The 18,959-nt window shown below is 45.1% G+C and overlaps 1 protein-coding gene across 6 annotated transcripts in view; it reads left to right on the top strand.

Moving 5' to 3' along the window:
• Positions 1–18,959, top strand: part of gemin2 (gem (nuclear organelle) associated protein 2) — a 42,832-nt gene that overhangs the window by 2,408 nt on the left and 21,465 nt on the right. For 4 of the 6 annotated variants that reach the window (XR_013500020.1, XM_078233812.1, XM_078233810.1 and 1 more), the window contains 3 exons: positions 721–805; positions 6,305–6,394; positions 6,995–7,054. Coding sequence is in view for 5 of the 6 variants with exons in the window: in XM_078233812.1 (XP_078089938.1) it covers positions 721–805; positions 6,305–6,394; positions 6,995–7,054 (235 nt within the window). In the remaining variant the exon portion in view is untranslated. The remainder of the gene's footprint in view (positions 1–720; positions 806–6,304; positions 6,395–6,994; positions 7,055–18,959) is intronic. The other 2 variants (XM_078233811.1, XM_078233813.1) reach the window with 1 other exon arrangement.

The following is an 18,959-nucleotide window of genomic DNA, read 5'->3' as shown; positions in this document are numbered from 1 at the left end:
CAACCTGAGTTGTAACTGCTGTATTAAAGTATGGATTTAGATCGACTTTCCTGCTGCAAGATTCGGTTTGTGCCTGGTATGATTTATCGACCTTGTGGCATTGATAGAGGCCTGGGAAGTAGTCACTTTGCTTTGTTGTGGCTGATGCTTGCCCATGGAGATATGAGGGTGAGAAAGTTAGTAGGTTAAATATCCTAAAAGCAAAAAGGCAGTCTAGCCTAACTTATTTTAAGTATAACTTTGACCTTTCTCAACTCTTAACAGCCCATTATGCCATATAATACACTTTTTAGCTTCAGCATGAATTTGTATCATATTTGTGAAGTAAAGTAACACCCAATATATGATGCATCTTGACCAGTTAACAGTAGAATCTTGATAACATGGCGGGAAAATTCCTGCTTCTCATTCCAAAGGTGAATTATAGAAATCGGATGCCAAAATATGGCCATGCATGAATGAAATAGCAATACTCCAGATATAGGAATAAAAATGTGTAATATAAGTAGCTAAAGATTCATGGTGCTTCAATTTCTCATGATTTTATCCTGTAACATGGTGGACAATTAGCATGTAGATAATGGACGTTCAGTTCAGCTGCAACACTAAAATGAATATCACTAAGAAATATTTAATGGTGTGATCTTGCTTTAAACTCTTCAGTTGCAGTTTAACCTTCAAGTTATAATTTAGAGGTTGTATCTCAATTTTTGCTCTCAGGATTGAAGCATCAAGATGTCCTGAAGTAGTTGTGGCAAAAATTGACCCAAGAAAGTTGAAAAGAAATCAGACTGTGAGTGTTTCAGTAAGTACAATAATTGGATACATTACACGAAAACTTTAGGATCTGTCTTTTTAAGGATTTTTTTTAGGTTCTAAAAAAGTGTTCCGTGTCTACTTTTGGCTCTGTAGTGTTGGCTTAATGCAACTAGTAAACTTATTGGAAAGATGAGACTGACAGTGAAAACTTGTGTATCTTTATAATGAACAATATTTTAAATAGAAATCAAAGCAGAATTAGCTTAATTTCATTGAATCATAAAATTCCTACAGTGCAGAAGAGGCCATTCAATTCATCAAGTCTGTACCAGCCCTCTGAAAGAGCACCCTACCCAGGCCCAATTACCCGCCCTAACACCATAACTCCATGCGTTGATCATGACCAGTCTACCTAATCTGCACATCTTGGATGCCAATAGGCAATTTAGCATGGCCAATTCACCTAACTTGCACATCTTTGGAATTTGCCCTAGGAAATATATTTTTAGCGCACTGCTCTGTAGTATTGAGCGTGTGCAGCAATGTTCGAATTGCTGCCTTTTGGATAAGATGTTATGTCTGCTTAAATGACTATTCACAGATGTGTGAATTTTCTGAGTGTCCTGGTCATTTTCCTCAACCATTGCCATTAAAATCAGTTAACTGGTCATCCATTCAGTTGCTGTTTCTTGGACCTTGCTGTGTGCAAATTGCTTGCTTAATGATAGTGACTGCACTTCCGAACTGACCTATTGATGAACAGTGCTTTCGACTTGACCGAGGAGGAGATAAATTGCTACATAAATGCATGTTTTTCTAACTAAGTTGTTCATCTGGATATGATGGTTTTTTTTCCTTGATACTTTGAGTTTTGTGTCTTTTAGTGTTGTCGTACACTTGTTCATAAGAGGTAGGAGAAGGTGTAGGCCACTCAACCTATTGAGCCTGTTCCGTCATGAAGATAATTATGGCTGATCTGATTGTGGCCTTCACCCCACTTTCCTGCCTGTCCCCCATAACCCATGACTCCCTACGGAGACATGGCCACACGGTAACCAGGGATGGGAATTGAATGTCCCAGGGTATTCAGTATTTAGGAAGGACAGGCATAAAGGAAAAGGTGGTGGAGTGGCACTGCTGGTTAAAGAAGAAATTAACACAATAGTGAGAAAAGATATTGGCTCTGACAACGTGGAGCCTGGGTAGAGTTGAGAAATACCAAGGGGCAAAAAACATTAGTGGGTGTCATATTATAGACCTCCAAACTGCAGTGGTGAAGTTGAGAATGGCATTAAACATGAAATTAGTGATGCATGTGATAAAGGAATATCGGTGATCATGGGTGATTTTAAGCTGTACATAGATTGGGCAAATCAAATTAGCCACGATGCTGTAGAGGAAGAATTCCTGGAGTGTATACGGGATAGTTGTCTTGACCAATATGTGGAGGAACCAACTAGAGAGCAGGCCATCTTAGACTGGGTATTGTGTAATGAGAAGGGAATCATTGCCAATCTCACTGTACGAGACCCCTTGGGGATGAGTGACCATAACATGATAGAATTTTTCATCAAGATGGAGAGTGAAGTAGTTGATTCAGAGACTAGGGTGTGAATCTCAATAAAGGAAACTGAGGATATGAGGTGTGAGTTGGCCTTGGTAGATTGAGGAGAGTTACTTAAAGGGATGACAGTGGATAGACAATGGCAAACATTCAAGGAACGCATGGGGGAACTGCAGCAACTGTTTATTCCTGTCTGGCACAAAAGCAAAATGGGTAAGAGGGCCAATCCATGGCTTACAAAGGAAATTAGAGAGAGTATCTGATCTAAGGAAGAAGCATACAGATTGGCCAAGAAAAATAATAGGTCTGAGAATTGGGAGCAGTCTAGAATTCAGCAAAGAAGGACCAAGGGATTGAATAAGAGGGGGAAAATACAATACGAAAGTAAGCTTGCAAGGGCTGCAAGACTGACAGAGTTTCTATAGATACATGAAGAGAAAGAGATTGATGAAGACAAATGTAAGTCCCCCACAGACAGAAATGGGGGAATGTGTAATAGAGAACGAAGAAATGGCCGAGCAACCAAATACATATTTTGGTTCTGTCTTCACAAATCAGATGCCAGAAATGTTGGAGAATGCAAGATTTAGTGAGAGGGAAGAACTGAGGGAGATCAACATTAGTAGAGAAATGGTACTGGGAAAATTGATGGGATTGAAGACGGATAAATCCCCAGGGCCTGATAATCTACATCCCAGAGTACTTGGGGAAGTGGCTCTAGAAATAGTGGATGCATTGGTGGTCATCTTCCAGGATTCTATAGACTCTTAAACAGTCTCTGCAGATTGTAGGGTAGCGAATGTCACTCCAACATTCAAAAAGGGAGGTAGAGAGAAAATGGGGAATTATAGACCAGTAAGATTAACATCGGTAGTGGGGAAAATTCTCAAATCCATTGTCAAGGACTTTAGAGCAGAGCATTTAGAAAGCAGTGGCAGGATCAGACAGAGTCAGCATGGATTTATCAACAAATCTGTTGGAATTCTTTGAAGATGTAACTAGTAGAGTTGACAAAGGGGAATCCGTAAATGTGGTATATTTGGACTTTCAGAAAGTGAGCACAAGAAATTATCGTGCAAGATTAAAGCGCATGGGATTGGAGGAAGTGTATTGAGATGGATAGAAAACTGGTTGGCAGAGAGGAAACAAAGAGTAGGAATTAATGGGTGCTTTTCAAATTGGCAGTAATTAGTGGGGTGCCACAGGGATCGATGCTGGACCCCAGCTATTCACAATATATATTAATGATTTGGATGAGGGAACAAAATGTAACATCTCAAAGTTTGCAGATGATACCAGGTTGGGTGGGAGGGTGAACTGTGACAAGGATGCAGAGATTCTTCAGAATGATCTGGACAGGTTGGGTGAGTGGGCTAATCAATGGCAGGTGCAGTATAATTTGGATAAGTGTGAGGTTATTCACTTTGGAAGCAAAAACAAGGCAGCAGATTACTACCTGAATGGCTGTAAATTGGGAGAGGGGAGTGTGCAGCGGGACCTGGGTGTCCTTGTGCACCAGTCACTGAAGGTAAGCATGCGGTAAAGAAGGCAAATGGCCTTCATTGCGAGAGGTTTCGAGTACAGGAGCAGGGATGTGCTGTTGCAACTATTACAGGGTCTTGGTGAGGCCACACCTAGAGTATTGTGTGCAGTTTTGGTCTCCTTTTCTGAGGAAGGATGTTCTTGCTCTTGGGAGTGCAGCGAAGGTTTACCAGGCTGATTCCGGGGATGGAGGGACTGATGTGTGAGGGGAGATTGAGTAGGTTAGAATTGTTTTAGCTGGAGTTCAGACGAATGAGGGGGTGGGGGCAATCTCATAGAGACTTTTAAAATTCTAACAGGACTAGACAGGGTAGATGCAGGGAGGATATTCCCGATGGTGGGGGAGTCCAGAACCAGAGGTTACAGTCTGAGGATTCGGGGTAGACTGTTTAGGATGGAGGTGAGGAGACATTTCTTCACCCAACGTGTGGTGAGCCTGTGGAATTCATTACCACAGGAAGTAGTTGATGCCAAAACATTGAATGCATTCAAGATGCGGCTGGATATAACACTTGGGGCAAATGGGATCAAAGGTTATGGGGGGGGGGGGGGGGGGGTGGAGGGAGAGGAGCAGGATTAGGCTATTGAGTTGGATGATCAGCCATGATCTTTATGAATGGCGGAGCAGGCTCGAAGGGCCAAATGGACTCCTGCTATCTTCTGTGTTATTGATCACATATCTGTCTAACTCGGTCTTGAATGTATTCAATGGAACTTGTCCACTTTGTGTACATTTTTGAACATAAACTGAACTTGCACGTTGTCCATATCAAGAATCTAGTTCATTTTGAAATTTGCACATCTTTACAGGACTGCTGAATAAGATGCATGTTTTTCCTTGAATTGGTTTTGCAAACATTAAAGTGTATTTTTGTGGTTGTGTGATTAGCTACAATAACCTTATTCAAAATTATGTGACGTTTTATCAAAATTGCCAAAACGTTTTTCTATAAACATGTTTTGAACCAAAATTAAGTTGCCCTTTTAAAGAATGCACTGTGGATTGCAATTCAAACATAACTAAACAGTTATTCAAAACGCACTGTGCAGAACTCCAGTTAATATTTTGTCATATATGTCAGCAATGCAACCTCTCTCTTATTGCCCTCTTAGGTAATTGATTTTTCTTAAACCAGAAATGGTTCAGTAAGAAGTCTCACAACACCAGGTTAAAGTCCAATAGGTTTATTTAGAATCACGAGCTTTTGGAGCGCTGCTCCTTCATCAGGTCAGTGGAGATAAGATGTCAATGCCAGATTCATCAGACGCACTCTCAAGACAGCCCTGAATGTCACCCAAGCACAACGCACCATGCTCTCCAGACCAATCACAACATTGTCATCAAACCAGCAGACAAAGGAGGGGCCACCGTCATACTCAACAGAATGAATTACTGCAAAGAAGTGTACCAACAACTGAACAACCAGGAACACTACAGACTGTTAGCTGCAGATCCAACCAAAGAACAAACCCACCAACTCAACAGACTGATCAAGACCTCTTTGATCCAGACCTTCAGAACACCCTACGTGTTCTCATCCCACATACTCCGCGCGTTGAATATCTCTATTGCCCCTCGAAGATGCACAAGGCCAACACACCCGGCCATCTCATCCAATCAGGCAATGGGACCCTGTGTGAGAACCTCTCTGGCTACGTCGAGGGCATCCTGAAATCCATCGTACAAGGAACCCCCAGCTTCTGTTGCAACACTATGGACCTCTTACAGAAACTCAGCACCCATGGTGCAGTTGAACCAGAAACACACCTCATCACAATGGATGTCTCAGCACTCTACATCAGCAATCCCCATGACGACGGCATTGCTGCAACAGCCTCCATACTCGACACCGACAACTGCCAATCTCCAGATGCAATTCTGCAACTCATCTGCTTCATCCTGGACCACAAAATCTTCATCTTTGTCAACCAGGTCTTCATCCAGACACATGGAACAGCCATGGGGACCAAATTCACACCTCAATATGCCAACATCCTCATGCACAAGTTCGAACAAGACCTCTTCACCACAAAGGACCTCAGCCGACACTCTACACCAGATACATCAATGATATTTTCTTCCTTTGGACTCAGAGTGAAGAATGAATGACAATCTGATGAAGGAGCAGCGCTCTGAAAGCTCATGATTCCAAATAAACCTGTTGGACTTTAACCTGGTGTTGTGAGACGTCTTACTGAGCCCACCCCAGTCCAAAGCCAGCATCTCCCCATCAGAAATAGTTCCATTACATTTTTAAACAAATATAAGTAAGAGTTATCTTTTCACATGTGGAAAAGAGAAATCCATCTCCCTTACCCATCTGTTTCTTCTTGCTGTAGAATTGCAGCTACATTCATCTAAGTTAAAGTATAGATATTTTGTCATGTTGCACATGCTGCACACTTTGTCATAATTCAGTTTATATATCTATATTTTAGCTATCTGGATGTCAACCTGCCCCTGCAGGATTTTCTCCCAGTCTCCGATGGCAGCAGCAACAAGTAGCAAATTTTTCAATCCTTCGACAGGTAACATATTTGCTTTGAAAAAATGTTTTTTGAGTATTTAGGAATCTTAATGATGAAAATGTATCCAGAATTACATAAAGGAATATTAATTTTCCAGCCAGCAGGCAATGCTCCATTTAAAATAAGCTCTTCATTGTGTATCTGACTTCTAATTAGAGCATTCTAATCCCCAGATGACTAATTCTGTAATTTAATGGCATTTTCTATGAAGTTCTAGTTATAAAGTGTTTAGTATATGCCCAAGTAAGTGAAATTATATGCAGTTTCAGTCAATTTAAAAATATACTTAGGAAAGCTCACACAAATAGCATTTGCTTTAGACCTTTGAACTTGTAATTCCAAAATGAAAATTGTGCACATTGGAATTGTGTAGAAATTGGGATGTTTGTGTTATGGAGCATGAGAATAATGTGAATTGCTGCAGTATAAGCTTTGAATATGGAATGTAGCCCCAAACATCAGTGCAAACTAAATGCTAAACTGAAAATATAATTTTATGACAATATATTGGTCTTCTAGCAGATTTTTTTTTTTTCTTTTCACTACAATGGTCCTTGTATTTTTAGAATCATGGCATTCATTTTAATTTCTTTCCCCCAGAGTATAGCTAAACACAGGAATCATTGGAAGTCACAGCCTTTGGACAGTAACGTAATGCTGGTACGTCATTTGCACTGATCAAACACACCTTTCTATTGGTGTATGAGAGTTAAAGAGTTTTTGGAAATTTTATGGTCATGTCTTCAGAAAGGCTTGTTATCCTATTAATGCATTGTATACATGCAAGAAAAGATTATTGTTGCAATTTTCAATAATGGGTCCATTTTAAATAAAAATAATTCAGATCCAGGATAAATTAGTATTTGAATTTGACATTTTGGGAAATAAATTGTAGGCATGAATTTCGTTTCCACGTGTCACTGAACATTACACTGTGCCCTTTTGCTGGTTTGCGCTATGCCCCTGCTGTTTCTGATGTGGCATGCCATCTTTTGGGCATCCCCTGCTTGCTCCAGAAGCAACTGATTTGGTGCTATCGCAACGGCATATGGCTCGACCGGCTGAGATGATCCTATCGACCAAATTTGGACCATGTATGTCATAGAAACATAGAAAAACTACAGCACAAAACAGGCCCTTCGGCCCCACAAGTTGTGCCGAACATATCCCTACCTTTTTAGGCCTACCTATAACCCTCCATCCTATTAAGTCCCATGTATTCATCCAGGAGTCTCTTAAAAGACCCTATTGAGTTCGCCTCCACCACCACTGATGGCAGCTGATTCCACTCGCCCACCACCCTCTGTGTGGAAAAACTTCCCCCTAACATTTCCCCTGTACCTACCCCCCAACACCTTAAACCTGTGTCCTCTCGTAGCAGCCATTTCTACCCTGGGAAAAAGCCTCAGAGTCCACCCGATCTATGCCTCTCAACATCTTATATACCTCTATTGGGTCTCCTCTCATCCTACGTCTCTCCAAGGAGAAAAGACCAAGCTCCCTCCGTCTATCCTCATAAGGCATGCCACTCAATCCAGGCAACACCCTTGTAAATCGCCTCTGCACCCTTTCAATCTTTTCCACGTCCTTCCTGTAATGAGGCGACCAGAGCTGAGCGCAGTACTCCAAGTGGGGTCTGACGAGGGTCTTGTATAGCTGCATCATTACCCCCGGACTCCTAAACTCAATCCCTCGATTGATAAAGGCCAGCACACCATACGCCTTCTTAACCACCTCCTCCACCTGCGGGGCCGATTTTAGAGTCCTATGGACCCGGACCCCAAGGTCATAGAACATAGAACAGTACAGCACAGAACAGACCCTTCGGCCCACGATGTTGTGCCGAGCTTTATCTGAAACCAAGATCAAGCTATCCCACTCCCTATCATCCTGGTGTGCTCCACGTGCCTATCCAATAACCACTCAAATGTTCCTAAAGTGTCTGACTCCACTATCACTGCAGGCAGTCCATTCCACACCCCAACCACTCTCTGAGTAAAGAACCTACCTCGGACATCCTTCCTATGTCTCCCACCACGAACCCTATAGTTATGCCCTCTTGTAATAGATCCATCCACCCGAGGAAATAGTCTTTGAACGTTCACTCTATCTATCCCCTTCATCATTTTATAAACCTCTATTAAGTCTCCGCTCAGCCTCCTCCGCTCCAGAGAGGACAGCCCCAGCTCCCTCAACCTTTCCTCATAAGACCTACCCTCCAAACCAGGCAGCATCCTGGTAAATCTCCTCTGCACTCCCTCCAGCGCTTCCACATCCCTCCTACAGTGAGGTGACCAGAACTGCACACAATATTCCAAATGTGGTCTCACCAAGGTCCTGTACAGTTGCAGCATAACCCCATGGCTCTTAAACTCCAACCCCCTGTTAATAAAAGCTAACACACTATAGGCCTTCTTCACAGCTCTATCCACTTGAGTGGCAACCTTTAGAGATCTGTGGATATGGACCCCAAGATCTCTCTGTTCCTCCAAGGGAGAAGGACGATGTAGGGACAGAAATCAGGGTTGGGGATTGTGATATAATTGAAAAGATTAGCAATGGGAGAGAAGAGGTATTAGTGGTTTTAGTGGACTTAAAAGTGGATAAATCCCCAGGCCCAGGCGAGATGTGTTGTCAGGCAAAGGAGGAGATTGCGAGGGCTCTACTAATTTTCAAATCCTCTCTGGCCACAGGAGTGGTGTCAGAGGACAGGAGGACAGCTAATGTGGTACCATTATTTAAGAAGGAAAGTAGGGGGGATAAAACAGTTAATTGCAGACCAATGAGTCCAACATCAATAGTAAGGAAATTATTGGAAAAAATTCTGAGAGACAGAATTATTTCCACTTGGAGGCAAGAATAGTCAGCATGGATTTGACAGGGGGAGATCCTATCTATAAATTTGATTGGATTATTCGAGGAGATGACCAAGTGTGGAAATGAGGGAAATGCAGTTGATGTAGTCTACATGGACTACAGTAAGGCTTTTGACCACATGAGAGACTGGTCAAGAAGATAAGAATCCAACAGATCTAGGGCAAGTTGGATCCAAAATTGGCTTAGTGTCACGAGGTCGAGGGTGATGGTTGAATGTTGTTTTTGTGACCTGAAACCTGTGTCCAGTGGTGTACCGCAGGAATCGGTGTTGGATTCCTTGCTGTTTGTAGTGTACATTAATGATCTAGACATGAAAGTAGGGAGGTATGATCAGTAAGTCCGCAGATGACATGAAAATTGGTGGTGGTGTGCTAAATAGTGAGGAAGAAAGCTTTAAATTACAAGAAGATATAGATGGGCTGGTCAGATGAGCAGAGAGGTGGCAAATGGAATTTAACTCTATAAAGTGTGAGGTGATGCATTTTGGGGGGGACTAACATGGCAAGGGACTACACAATGAATGGCGTGTCCAGAGGGAAATTGTGGTGCATGTCCTTGGGTCCCTGAAGGCAGCAGGACAGGTAAAAAAGGTGGTTAACGAGGCATATGAAATACTTGCCATTATTAACTAAGACACAGAAACATGGAAACATAGAAATTAGAAACAGGAGGAGGCCAATTCGGCCCTTCAAGGCTGCTCCGCCATTCATTATGATCATGGCTGATGAACCAACTCAATCCCGAAGGCTGATCCCACCTTCCCCCTTATCCTATAGGAACATCGAAATATGGAAACATAGAATATAAGAACAGGGAAGTTATGATAGAGGTGCATAAAACGTTCATTAGCCCATAATAGAATACTGTGTGCAGTTCTGGTCACGACACTATAGGAAGGATGTGATTGCACTAGAGAGGGTGCAGAGGAGACTCACCGGGACATTGTCTGGGTTGAGGCTTTCAGCTGTGAAGAGAGGCTGGAAAGGCTGGGGTCATTTTCCTTGGAGCAGAAAAAGCTGAGGGGAGACCTGATCAAGGTGTGCAAAATTATGAAGGAGATAGATAGGAAGGAACTTTTCCCTTTAGTAGAGGGATCAATAATCAAGTGGCATAGATTTACGGTAAGAAACTTTTTCCATTACGCCAAATATATTGCCCCCACCCACCACGATTCTTGCCACTGGCAGGAGGATAAAAATTCTACTCTATAATTTTGGATGATAACCCTGAGGGGCAGCATGTAGAAGAGAAAAAGGAGGAACACAAGAGGTGTGTTAATAAGGAGAGAAGCCACTGCAAGTAATTCTCCAGCTACAAAATGTTAGATAAGAATGAAAGGAAACAAGTTCAATCTTATCAATACATTAGATACAATGGCAAGAATATCAAAACCAATAATATCTTGGATACTGCAATATTTTTCAAGCTATAATATTCATAAAAATATGTTACAAAATGACTCTATACTAGTGCTGGAATTGACTAGTATCTGTGTTTTCCATATAGAAAGTTACTGAAAATCATACATCTTCAAGGTTCATAGTTATACATTTTCTGTCAAAGTAAATGAAAATTTTGAGTTGCTGGTCATATTGGTAAACAAAAAAATGTATCTCCATACAATAGGTCCTTCTGATCCTCTACACTGCTAAGAGTCTTTCCCTTTATATTGTACTCCTTCATCCCATTTGACCTGCCAAAATGGACCACTACGCATTTATCTGGATTGAAGTCCATCTGCAACTTCTCCGCCCAGTCTTGCATCCTATCTATGTCCCTCTGTAACTTCTGACATCCCTCCAGACTATCCACAACCCCACCAACCTTCGTGTCGTTGGCAAACTTACCAACCCATCCCTCCACTTCCTCATCCAGGTCATTTATGAAAATGACAAACAGCAAGGGTCCCTGAACAGATCCCTGGGGCACACCACTGGTGACCGACCTCCATTTAGAAAAAGACCCATCTATACACACTCTCTGCCTCCTTTGGGCAAGCCAGTTCTGGATCCACAGGGCAGCAGCACCTTGGATCCCATGCCCTCTCACTTTTTCTTGCATGGGGGACCTTATCGAACGCCTTGCTAAAATCCATATAAACCACATCTACCGCTTTCCCTTCGTCAATGTGTTTAGTCACATTTTCAAAGAACTCCACCGGGCTCGTAAGGCACGATCAGCCTTTGACAAAGCCATGCTGAGTATTCTTGAGCATACTAAACCTCTCTAAATGCTCATAAATCTTGTCCCTCAGGATCTTCTCCATCAGCTTACCAACCACTGAGGATAGACTCACCGGTCGGTAATTTCCTGGGCTATCCCTATTCCCCTTCTTGAAAATAGGAACCACATCCGCAATCCTCCGGCAGCCCTCCCGTCTCCATCGACGACGCAAAGATCATCGCCAGAGGCTCTACAATCTCTTCCCTCGTCTCCCACAGTAACCTGGGGTACATCCCATCCGGACCCGGCGACTTATCTATCTTGATGCCATTCAAAGATTCCAGCGAAACCTCTTTGTTAAAGTCCACATACTCAATCTTTTCAGTCCACCGCAAGCCCGCAGTACATCCACCCAGTTCCTTCTCCTCTGTGAAAACCGAGGCAAAATACTCATTAAGCACCTCTGCCATTTCTACTGGTTCCGTACTGATTTTCCCGCCTTCACCTTTTATAGGCCCTATTCCTTCACATCTCATCCTTTTACTCTTCACATATTTATAGAACGCCTTAGGGTTTTCCTTAATCCTATCTGCCAAGGCCTTCTTGTGACCCCTTCTGGCTCTCCTAATTTCCTTCTTTAGTCCCTTCCTACAAGCTGTATACTCATCTAGATCCCTATCTTCGCCAAGCTCTCTGAACCTTTTGTACGCTTTCCTTTTCTTCGCGACTAGGTCCCACACAGCTTTCATGCACCACGGTTCCTTTAACCTACCAACACCTCCCTGTCTGCTCGGAATGTTGTCCTGTAGAACATTCCTTGAAAAACTGCCACCTCTCTTCAGTACATTTCCCCGAGAATACCTCCTTCCAATTTACCCCTCTAATTTGCTGCCTTATATCTTCCACGGGAGCAAGCAGAGAGGGAGTGATTTGTGGCAGGAGTGCTGGTGAGAGAGATTTATTTATTTATTTATTTAGTCAGTTAGTGTGGGGGGTTTTTGCCTTTATTTTTGGAGTAGTATTTTTCTTTTCTTAATTTTAACTGAAAACCGGAAGTGGGCTGCTAAGGAGTCTGGGAAGGGTTTTTTTTAAGCGCGCTAAGTATAAAAGGTAGGCTGCAGTATACAGCGGGCAGCGTCGGGAGCGGGCAGCAAAGTGAGCAGGGAGCAGAGTGTGAGCTAGAAGGGCTTTGGCTCACAGGGCTTCAGGGAACAGGGCGAGCAGGGGTGAGTTTTTTTTTTCATTATTTACTTTTCTCTGTGTACCTTGGTATAAAGGGGCAAATATGAGTGTGAAGCCAGTGTGTTGTTCCCAGTGTAGGATGTGGGAGGTCCTGGAGGCACCTGGCCTCCCGGACATCCACATCTGTGAGGGGTGTGTCGAGCTGCGGTTCCTGAGGGGCCGTGTTAAGGAGCTGGAACTGCAGCTCGAGGATCTTAGGCTGTTAAGGAAGAACGAGGAGGTGATAGACAAGAGCTATCATCATGTGGTCACACCAGGGCCACGGGTGGTGGCCAAGTGGGTGACGGCGAGGAAGGGTAAAGCTCGGGTGATTGAGAGCACCCCGGTGGATGTGCCCCTACACAACAAGTACTCCTGCCTGAGTACTGCTGCGGGGACAGCCCGCCTGGGGGAAGCAGCAGTGGCCGTGTCTCCGGGGTGGAGTCCGGCCCTGTAACTCAGAGGGCTAAGGAAAAGAGGAGGAAGGCAATGTTAATCGGGGACTCGACAGTAAAGGGGTCGGACAGGCATTTTTGCGGAGGCAGGCGGGAGTCTCGGTTGGTGGTCTGCCTCCCTGGGGCCGGGATCCAGGATGTCACTGGGCGAGTCCCAGAAATCCTGAGGTGGGAGGGAGAGGAGCCGGAGGTAGCGGTACATATTGGTACCGCTGATGTGGGAAGAACAAAGAACAATACAGCACAGGAACAGGCCCTTCGGCCCTCCAAGCCCGCGCCGCTCCCCGGTCCAGGATTGAATCCTGAATCCAGGATCCCCGCCCAATTTTCCAGCCTATCTACATACCAATATCCTATCCACCGAGCTGTCCCTCACAGCTACGATGCTTTGTTCATTACAACCTATTAACTCACCCCCACCCCCCCATTCCAGACCATGTGATCTCCAGGGAGAGGCGAAAACCCAGAGTGAAAAACCCCAGGGCCAATATGGGGAGAAAAAAAATCTGGGAAATTCCTCTCCGACCCCCTGAGGCGATCGAAACGAGTCCAGGAGATCACAATGGCCCTGATCGGAAAATGCTTCCCAACCCTAGTCATTTCCACTTCCACGAACACCATATGAATTCCCTGCCCCCGAGACAGGTTCCCAACTATCCGCAGTCTCGCTCTGCACTGGCACCAGCAAGATGATCATAGAATGATGCCTTGAAATGAGAAACCAGGAACAATTAGCCCGCGCCGCTCCCTGGTCCAAACTAGACCACTCTTTTGTATCCCTCCATTCCCACTCCGTTCATATAGCTGTCTAGATAAGTCTTAAACGAAGGAAGGGGTCATGGAAAGAGAGTATAGGGAATTAGGGAGACAGCTGAGAAGGAGGAAAGCAAAGGTAGTAATCTCAGGATTGCTGCCTGTGCCACGGGAGGGTGAGGGCAGGAATGGAGTGAGGTGGAGGCTGAATGTGTGGCTGAGGGACTGGTGCAGGGGGCAGCGATTCGGGTTCCTGGACCATTGGGACCTCTTTAGGGGCAGGTATGACCTGTACACAAAAAACGGGTGGCACTTGAATCCCAGGGGGACCAATTTCCTGGCGGGAAGGTTGGCTAAGGCTACTGGGGAGAGTTTAAACCAGATAGGTTGGGGGGAGGGGATCGAGACGAGGTGACTGGGAGCGAGGAAGTTGGCTCGCAAACAGAGAAGGGTTATAGACGGTGCAAGAGGGAGGATGGACAGGGGATAGAGAAGGGGAGAGCTCAGACCAAAGGATTGAGATGTGTTTACTTTAATGCCAGAAGTATAGTGAATAAAGGGGATGAGCTCAGAGTGTGGATCGATGCCTGGAAGTGTGATGTGGTGGCCATTACGGAGACTTGGATCTCTCAGGGACAGGACTGGATACTTCGGGTGCCAGGATTCAGATGTTTCAGGAAGGACAGGGAGGGAGGCAAGGGAGGAGGTGGAGTGGCATTGCTGATCAGGGATAGTGTCACAGCTGTAGAGAAGGTGTATGCTGTGGAGGAATTGTCTACAGAGTCTCTGTGGGTGGAAGTTCAGAGTGGGAAGGGGTCGATCACTTTGCTGGGAGTTTTCTATAGGCCGCCCAATAGTGACAGGGAGGTGGAGGAGCAGATAGGGAAACAGATCCTGGAGAGTTGCAATAATAGCAGAGTTGTTGTGATGGGAGACTTTAATTTCCCAAACATAGATTGGAATATCCCTAGGGTAAGGGGATTGGATGGGGAGGAGTTTGTTAGGTGTGTCCAGGAGGGTTTCCTGACACAGCATGTGGACAAGCCTATAAGAGGAGAGGCTGTACTTGATCTGATACTGACCAATGAACCTGGCCAGGTGTCAGATCTCTCAGCGGGAGAGCATCTTGGGGATAGCGGTCATAACTCTATCTCCTTTATGCTAGCATTGGAAAAAGAGAGGATCAGGCAACCTAGGAAAGTGTTTATATGGAGTATGGGGAAATATGAAGACATAAGGCAGCAAATTAGAGGAGTAAATTGGAAGGAGGTTTCCTCGGGGAAATCTACTGAAGAGAGGTGGCAGTTTTTCAAGGAATGTCTGTTTCGGGTTCTACAGGACAACGTTCCGAGCAGACAGGGAGGTGTTGGTAGGTTAAAGGAACCGTGGTGCACGAAAGCTGTGCGGGACTTAGTCGAGAAGAAAAGGAAAGCGTACAGAAGGTTCAGAGAGCTTGGCGAAGATAGGGATCTAGAGGAGTATACGGCTTGTAGGAAGGGACTAAAGAAGGAAATTAGGAGAGCCAGAAGGGGTCACAAGAAGGCCTTGGCAGATAGGATTAAGGAAAACCCTAAGGCGTTCTATAAATATGTGAAGAGTAAAAGGATGAGACGTGAAGGAATAGGGCCTATAAAAGGTGAAGGCGGGTAAATCAGTACAGAACCAGTAGAAATGGCAGAGGTGCTTAATGAGTATTTTGCCTCAGTTTTCACAGAGGAAAAGGACCTGGGTGGACTGAAAAGATTGAGTATGTGGACTTTAACAAAGAGGTTGTGCTGGAATCTTTGAATGGCATCAAGATAGATAAGTCGCCAGGTCCGGATGGGGTGTACCCCAGGTTCCTGTGGGAGACGAGGGAAGAGATTGTAGAGCCTCTGGCGATGATCTTTGCGTCGTCGATGGAGACGGGAGAGGTATTGGAGGATTGCGGATGTGGTTCCTATTTACAAGAAGGGGAATAGGGATAGCCCAGGAAATTACCGCCCGGTGAGTCTAACCTCAGTGGTTGGTAAGCTGATGGAGAAGATCCTGAGGGACAAGATTTATGAGCATTTAGAGAGGTTTAGTATGCTCAAGAATACTCAGCATGGCTTTGTCAAAGGCAGACCGTGCCTTATGAGCCTGGTGGAGTTCTTCGAAAATGTGACTAAACACATTGACGAAGGGAAAGCGGTAGATGTGGTTTATATGGATTTTAGCAAGGCGTTCGATAAGGTCCCCCATACAAGGCTTCTAGAAAAAGTGAGAGGGTATAGGATCCAAGGTGCTGCTGCCCTGTGGATCCAGAACTGGCTTGCCCAAAGGAGGCAGAGTGTGTATATAGATGGGTCTTTTTCTAAATGGAGGTCGGTCACCAGTGGTGTCCCCCAGGGATCTGTTCAGGGACCCTTGCTGTTTGTCATTTTCATAAATGACCTGGATGAGGAAGTGGAGGGATGGGTTGGTAAGTTTGCCAACGACACGAAGGTTGGTGGGGTTGTGGATAGTCTGGAGGGATGTCAGAAGTTGCAGAGGGACATAGATAGGATGCAAGACTGGGCGGAGAAGTTGCAGATGGACTTCAACCCAGATAAATACGTAGTGGTCCATTTTGGCAGGTCAAATAGGATGAAGGAGTACAATATAAAGGGAAAGACTCTTAGCAGTGTAGAGGATCAGAAAGACCTTGGGGTCCGGGTCCATAGGACTCTAAAAACGGCCCTGCAGTTGGAGGAGGTGGTTAAGAGGGCATATGGTGTGCTGGCCTTTATCAATCGAGAGATTGAGTTTAGGATTCTGGGGATAATGATGCAGCTATATAAGACCCTCGTCAGACCCCACTTGGAGTACTATGTTCAGTTCTGGTCTCCTCATTACAGGAAGGATGTGGAAAAGATTGAAAGAGTGCAGAGGCGATTTACAAGGGTGTTGCCTGGATTGAGTGGCATGCCTTATGAGGATAGGCTGAGGGAGCTCGGTCTTTTCTCCTTGGAGAGACGTAGGATGAGAGGAGACCTAATAGAGGTATATAAGATGTTGAGAGGCATAGATCGGGTGGACACTCAGGCTTTTTCCCAGAGTGGAAATGGCTGCTACGAGAGGACACAGGTTTAAGGTGCTGGGGTGTAGGTACAGGGGAAATGTCAGGGGGAAGTTTTTCCACACAGAGGGTGGTGGGCGAGTGGAATCGGCTGCCGTCAGTGGTGGTGGAGGCAAACTCAATAGGGTCTTTTAAGAGACTCCTGGATGAGTACATGGGACTTAATCGGATGGATGGTTATAGGTAGGCCTAAATGGTAGGGATATGTTCGGCACAACTTGTGAGGCCGAAGGGCCTGTTTTGTGCTGTAGTTTTCTATGTTTTTCTATGTTTCAATTTCCCCTTACTCCATATAAACGCTTTCCTAGCTTGCCTGATCCTCTCTTTTTCCAATGCAAGCATAAAGGAGATAGAGTTATGATCGCTATCCCCAAGATGCTCTCCCACAGAGATCTGACACCTGTCCAGGTTTATTGGTCAGTATCAGATCAAGTACAGCCTCTCCTCTTGTAGGCTTGTCCACATGCTGTCAGGAAACCCTCCTGGACACACCTAACGAACTCCTCCCCATCCAATCCCCTTACCCTAGGGATATATGTTTGGGAAATTAAAGTCTCCCATGACAACAACTCTACTATTATTGCAACTCTCCAGGATCTGTTTCCCTATCTGCTCCTCCATCTCCCTGTTACTATTGGGCGGCCTATAGAAAACTCCCAGCAAAGTGATCGACCCCTTCCCACTCTGAACTTCCACCCACAGAGACTCTGTAGACAATCCCTCCACAGCATACACCTTCTCTACAGCTGTGACACTATCCCTGATCAGCAGTGCCACTCCACCCCCTCTCTTGCCTCCCTCCCTGTCCTTCCTGAAACATCTGAATCCCGGCACCCGGAGTATTCAGTCCTGTCCCTGAGACATCCAAGTCTCCGTAATGGCCACCACATCACACTTCCATGCATCGATCCACGCTCTGAGCTCATCCCCTTTATTCACTATACTTCTGGCATTAAAGTAAACACATCTCAATCCTTTGGTCTGAGCTCTCCCCTTCTCTACCCCCCGTCCATCCTCCCTCTTGCACTGTCTATAACCCTTCTCTGTTTGCGAGCTAACTTCCTCGCTCCCAGTCACCTCGTCTTGATCCCCTCCCCCCAACCTATCTAGTTTAAACTCTCCCCAGTAGCCTTAGCCAACCTTCCCGCCAGGATATTGGTCCCCCTGGGATTCAAGTGCCACCCGTTTTTAGTCCATTGGACAAACTCAGCTGTCACTTCACAAACACCAAGCATTCAGCTAAAAGATGGTGCCCTGCAGTAGTATTATTTAAAGGGTAATTTTAATGAGTTACATGTGAGTTTACTTTATTTCCACAAACTTGGCCGAAGTTTTTGGCATTTTGGTCCTTGCAGGCCAGGAAGACAGAGGACCCAGATATGTGGGCTGTGGTGTTAGTTCCTTGTACTCTGAAACTTGACTAGGACATGGAGTAGTGGATACAGAGAGATTTAGCATTTGGTCTCTGCAGAAGACCGTCCCCACAAGGGTTTACAAAGAGCAGTTCTTCCACCCCCGCCTAACTCCTGCATGTGCTTTTGCCATTCCTAGTTTTCCTATGCGGTGCTATCATGGCTGAAGCATAGATAGTTGAGAAATGCTGACGATCAGTGGGGAAAACTGCAACTGGCCTTCCAATGTGCCCTTGAACAACCTGGACCTTGAGGGCCTGACTTTGGACTGGACTACTTTGGCATTAACAGCAGTGATTCAGAGGCAACATCAAGACCGCTGGTGGTGAAGTAGTGATGGGAGTACTGTCATCATGAGAGAGGACTGTAAATTCATCCTTAATGGTGCCACCATTGCTGGGCTGCTGTTACAGCCTACATATTGCAATGAACACTGGTATCTACTACAATCATAGCAGTAGTCTGAGCCAGCAAGGGAGCAAGTATTGATTTCCATCTGAGTTTCCACTGCAAAAGTGAGGCGTTGGGTGGCTTCCACTTGTTCTACAATAGAAGCTGAGACAGCAGTCCCATCAGTGGGGTCTGCTGGTATAATCATGGAGTTG

This window comes from Mustelus asterias, chromosome 18 (assembly GCF_964213995.1).
Source record: "Mustelus asterias chromosome 18, sMusAst1.hap1.1, whole genome shotgun sequence".
Taxonomy (NCBI): Eukaryota; Metazoa; Chordata; class Chondrichthyes; order Carcharhiniformes; family Triakidae; genus Mustelus; species Mustelus asterias.
This window is presented reverse-complemented; position numbering and strand designations above follow the sequence as displayed.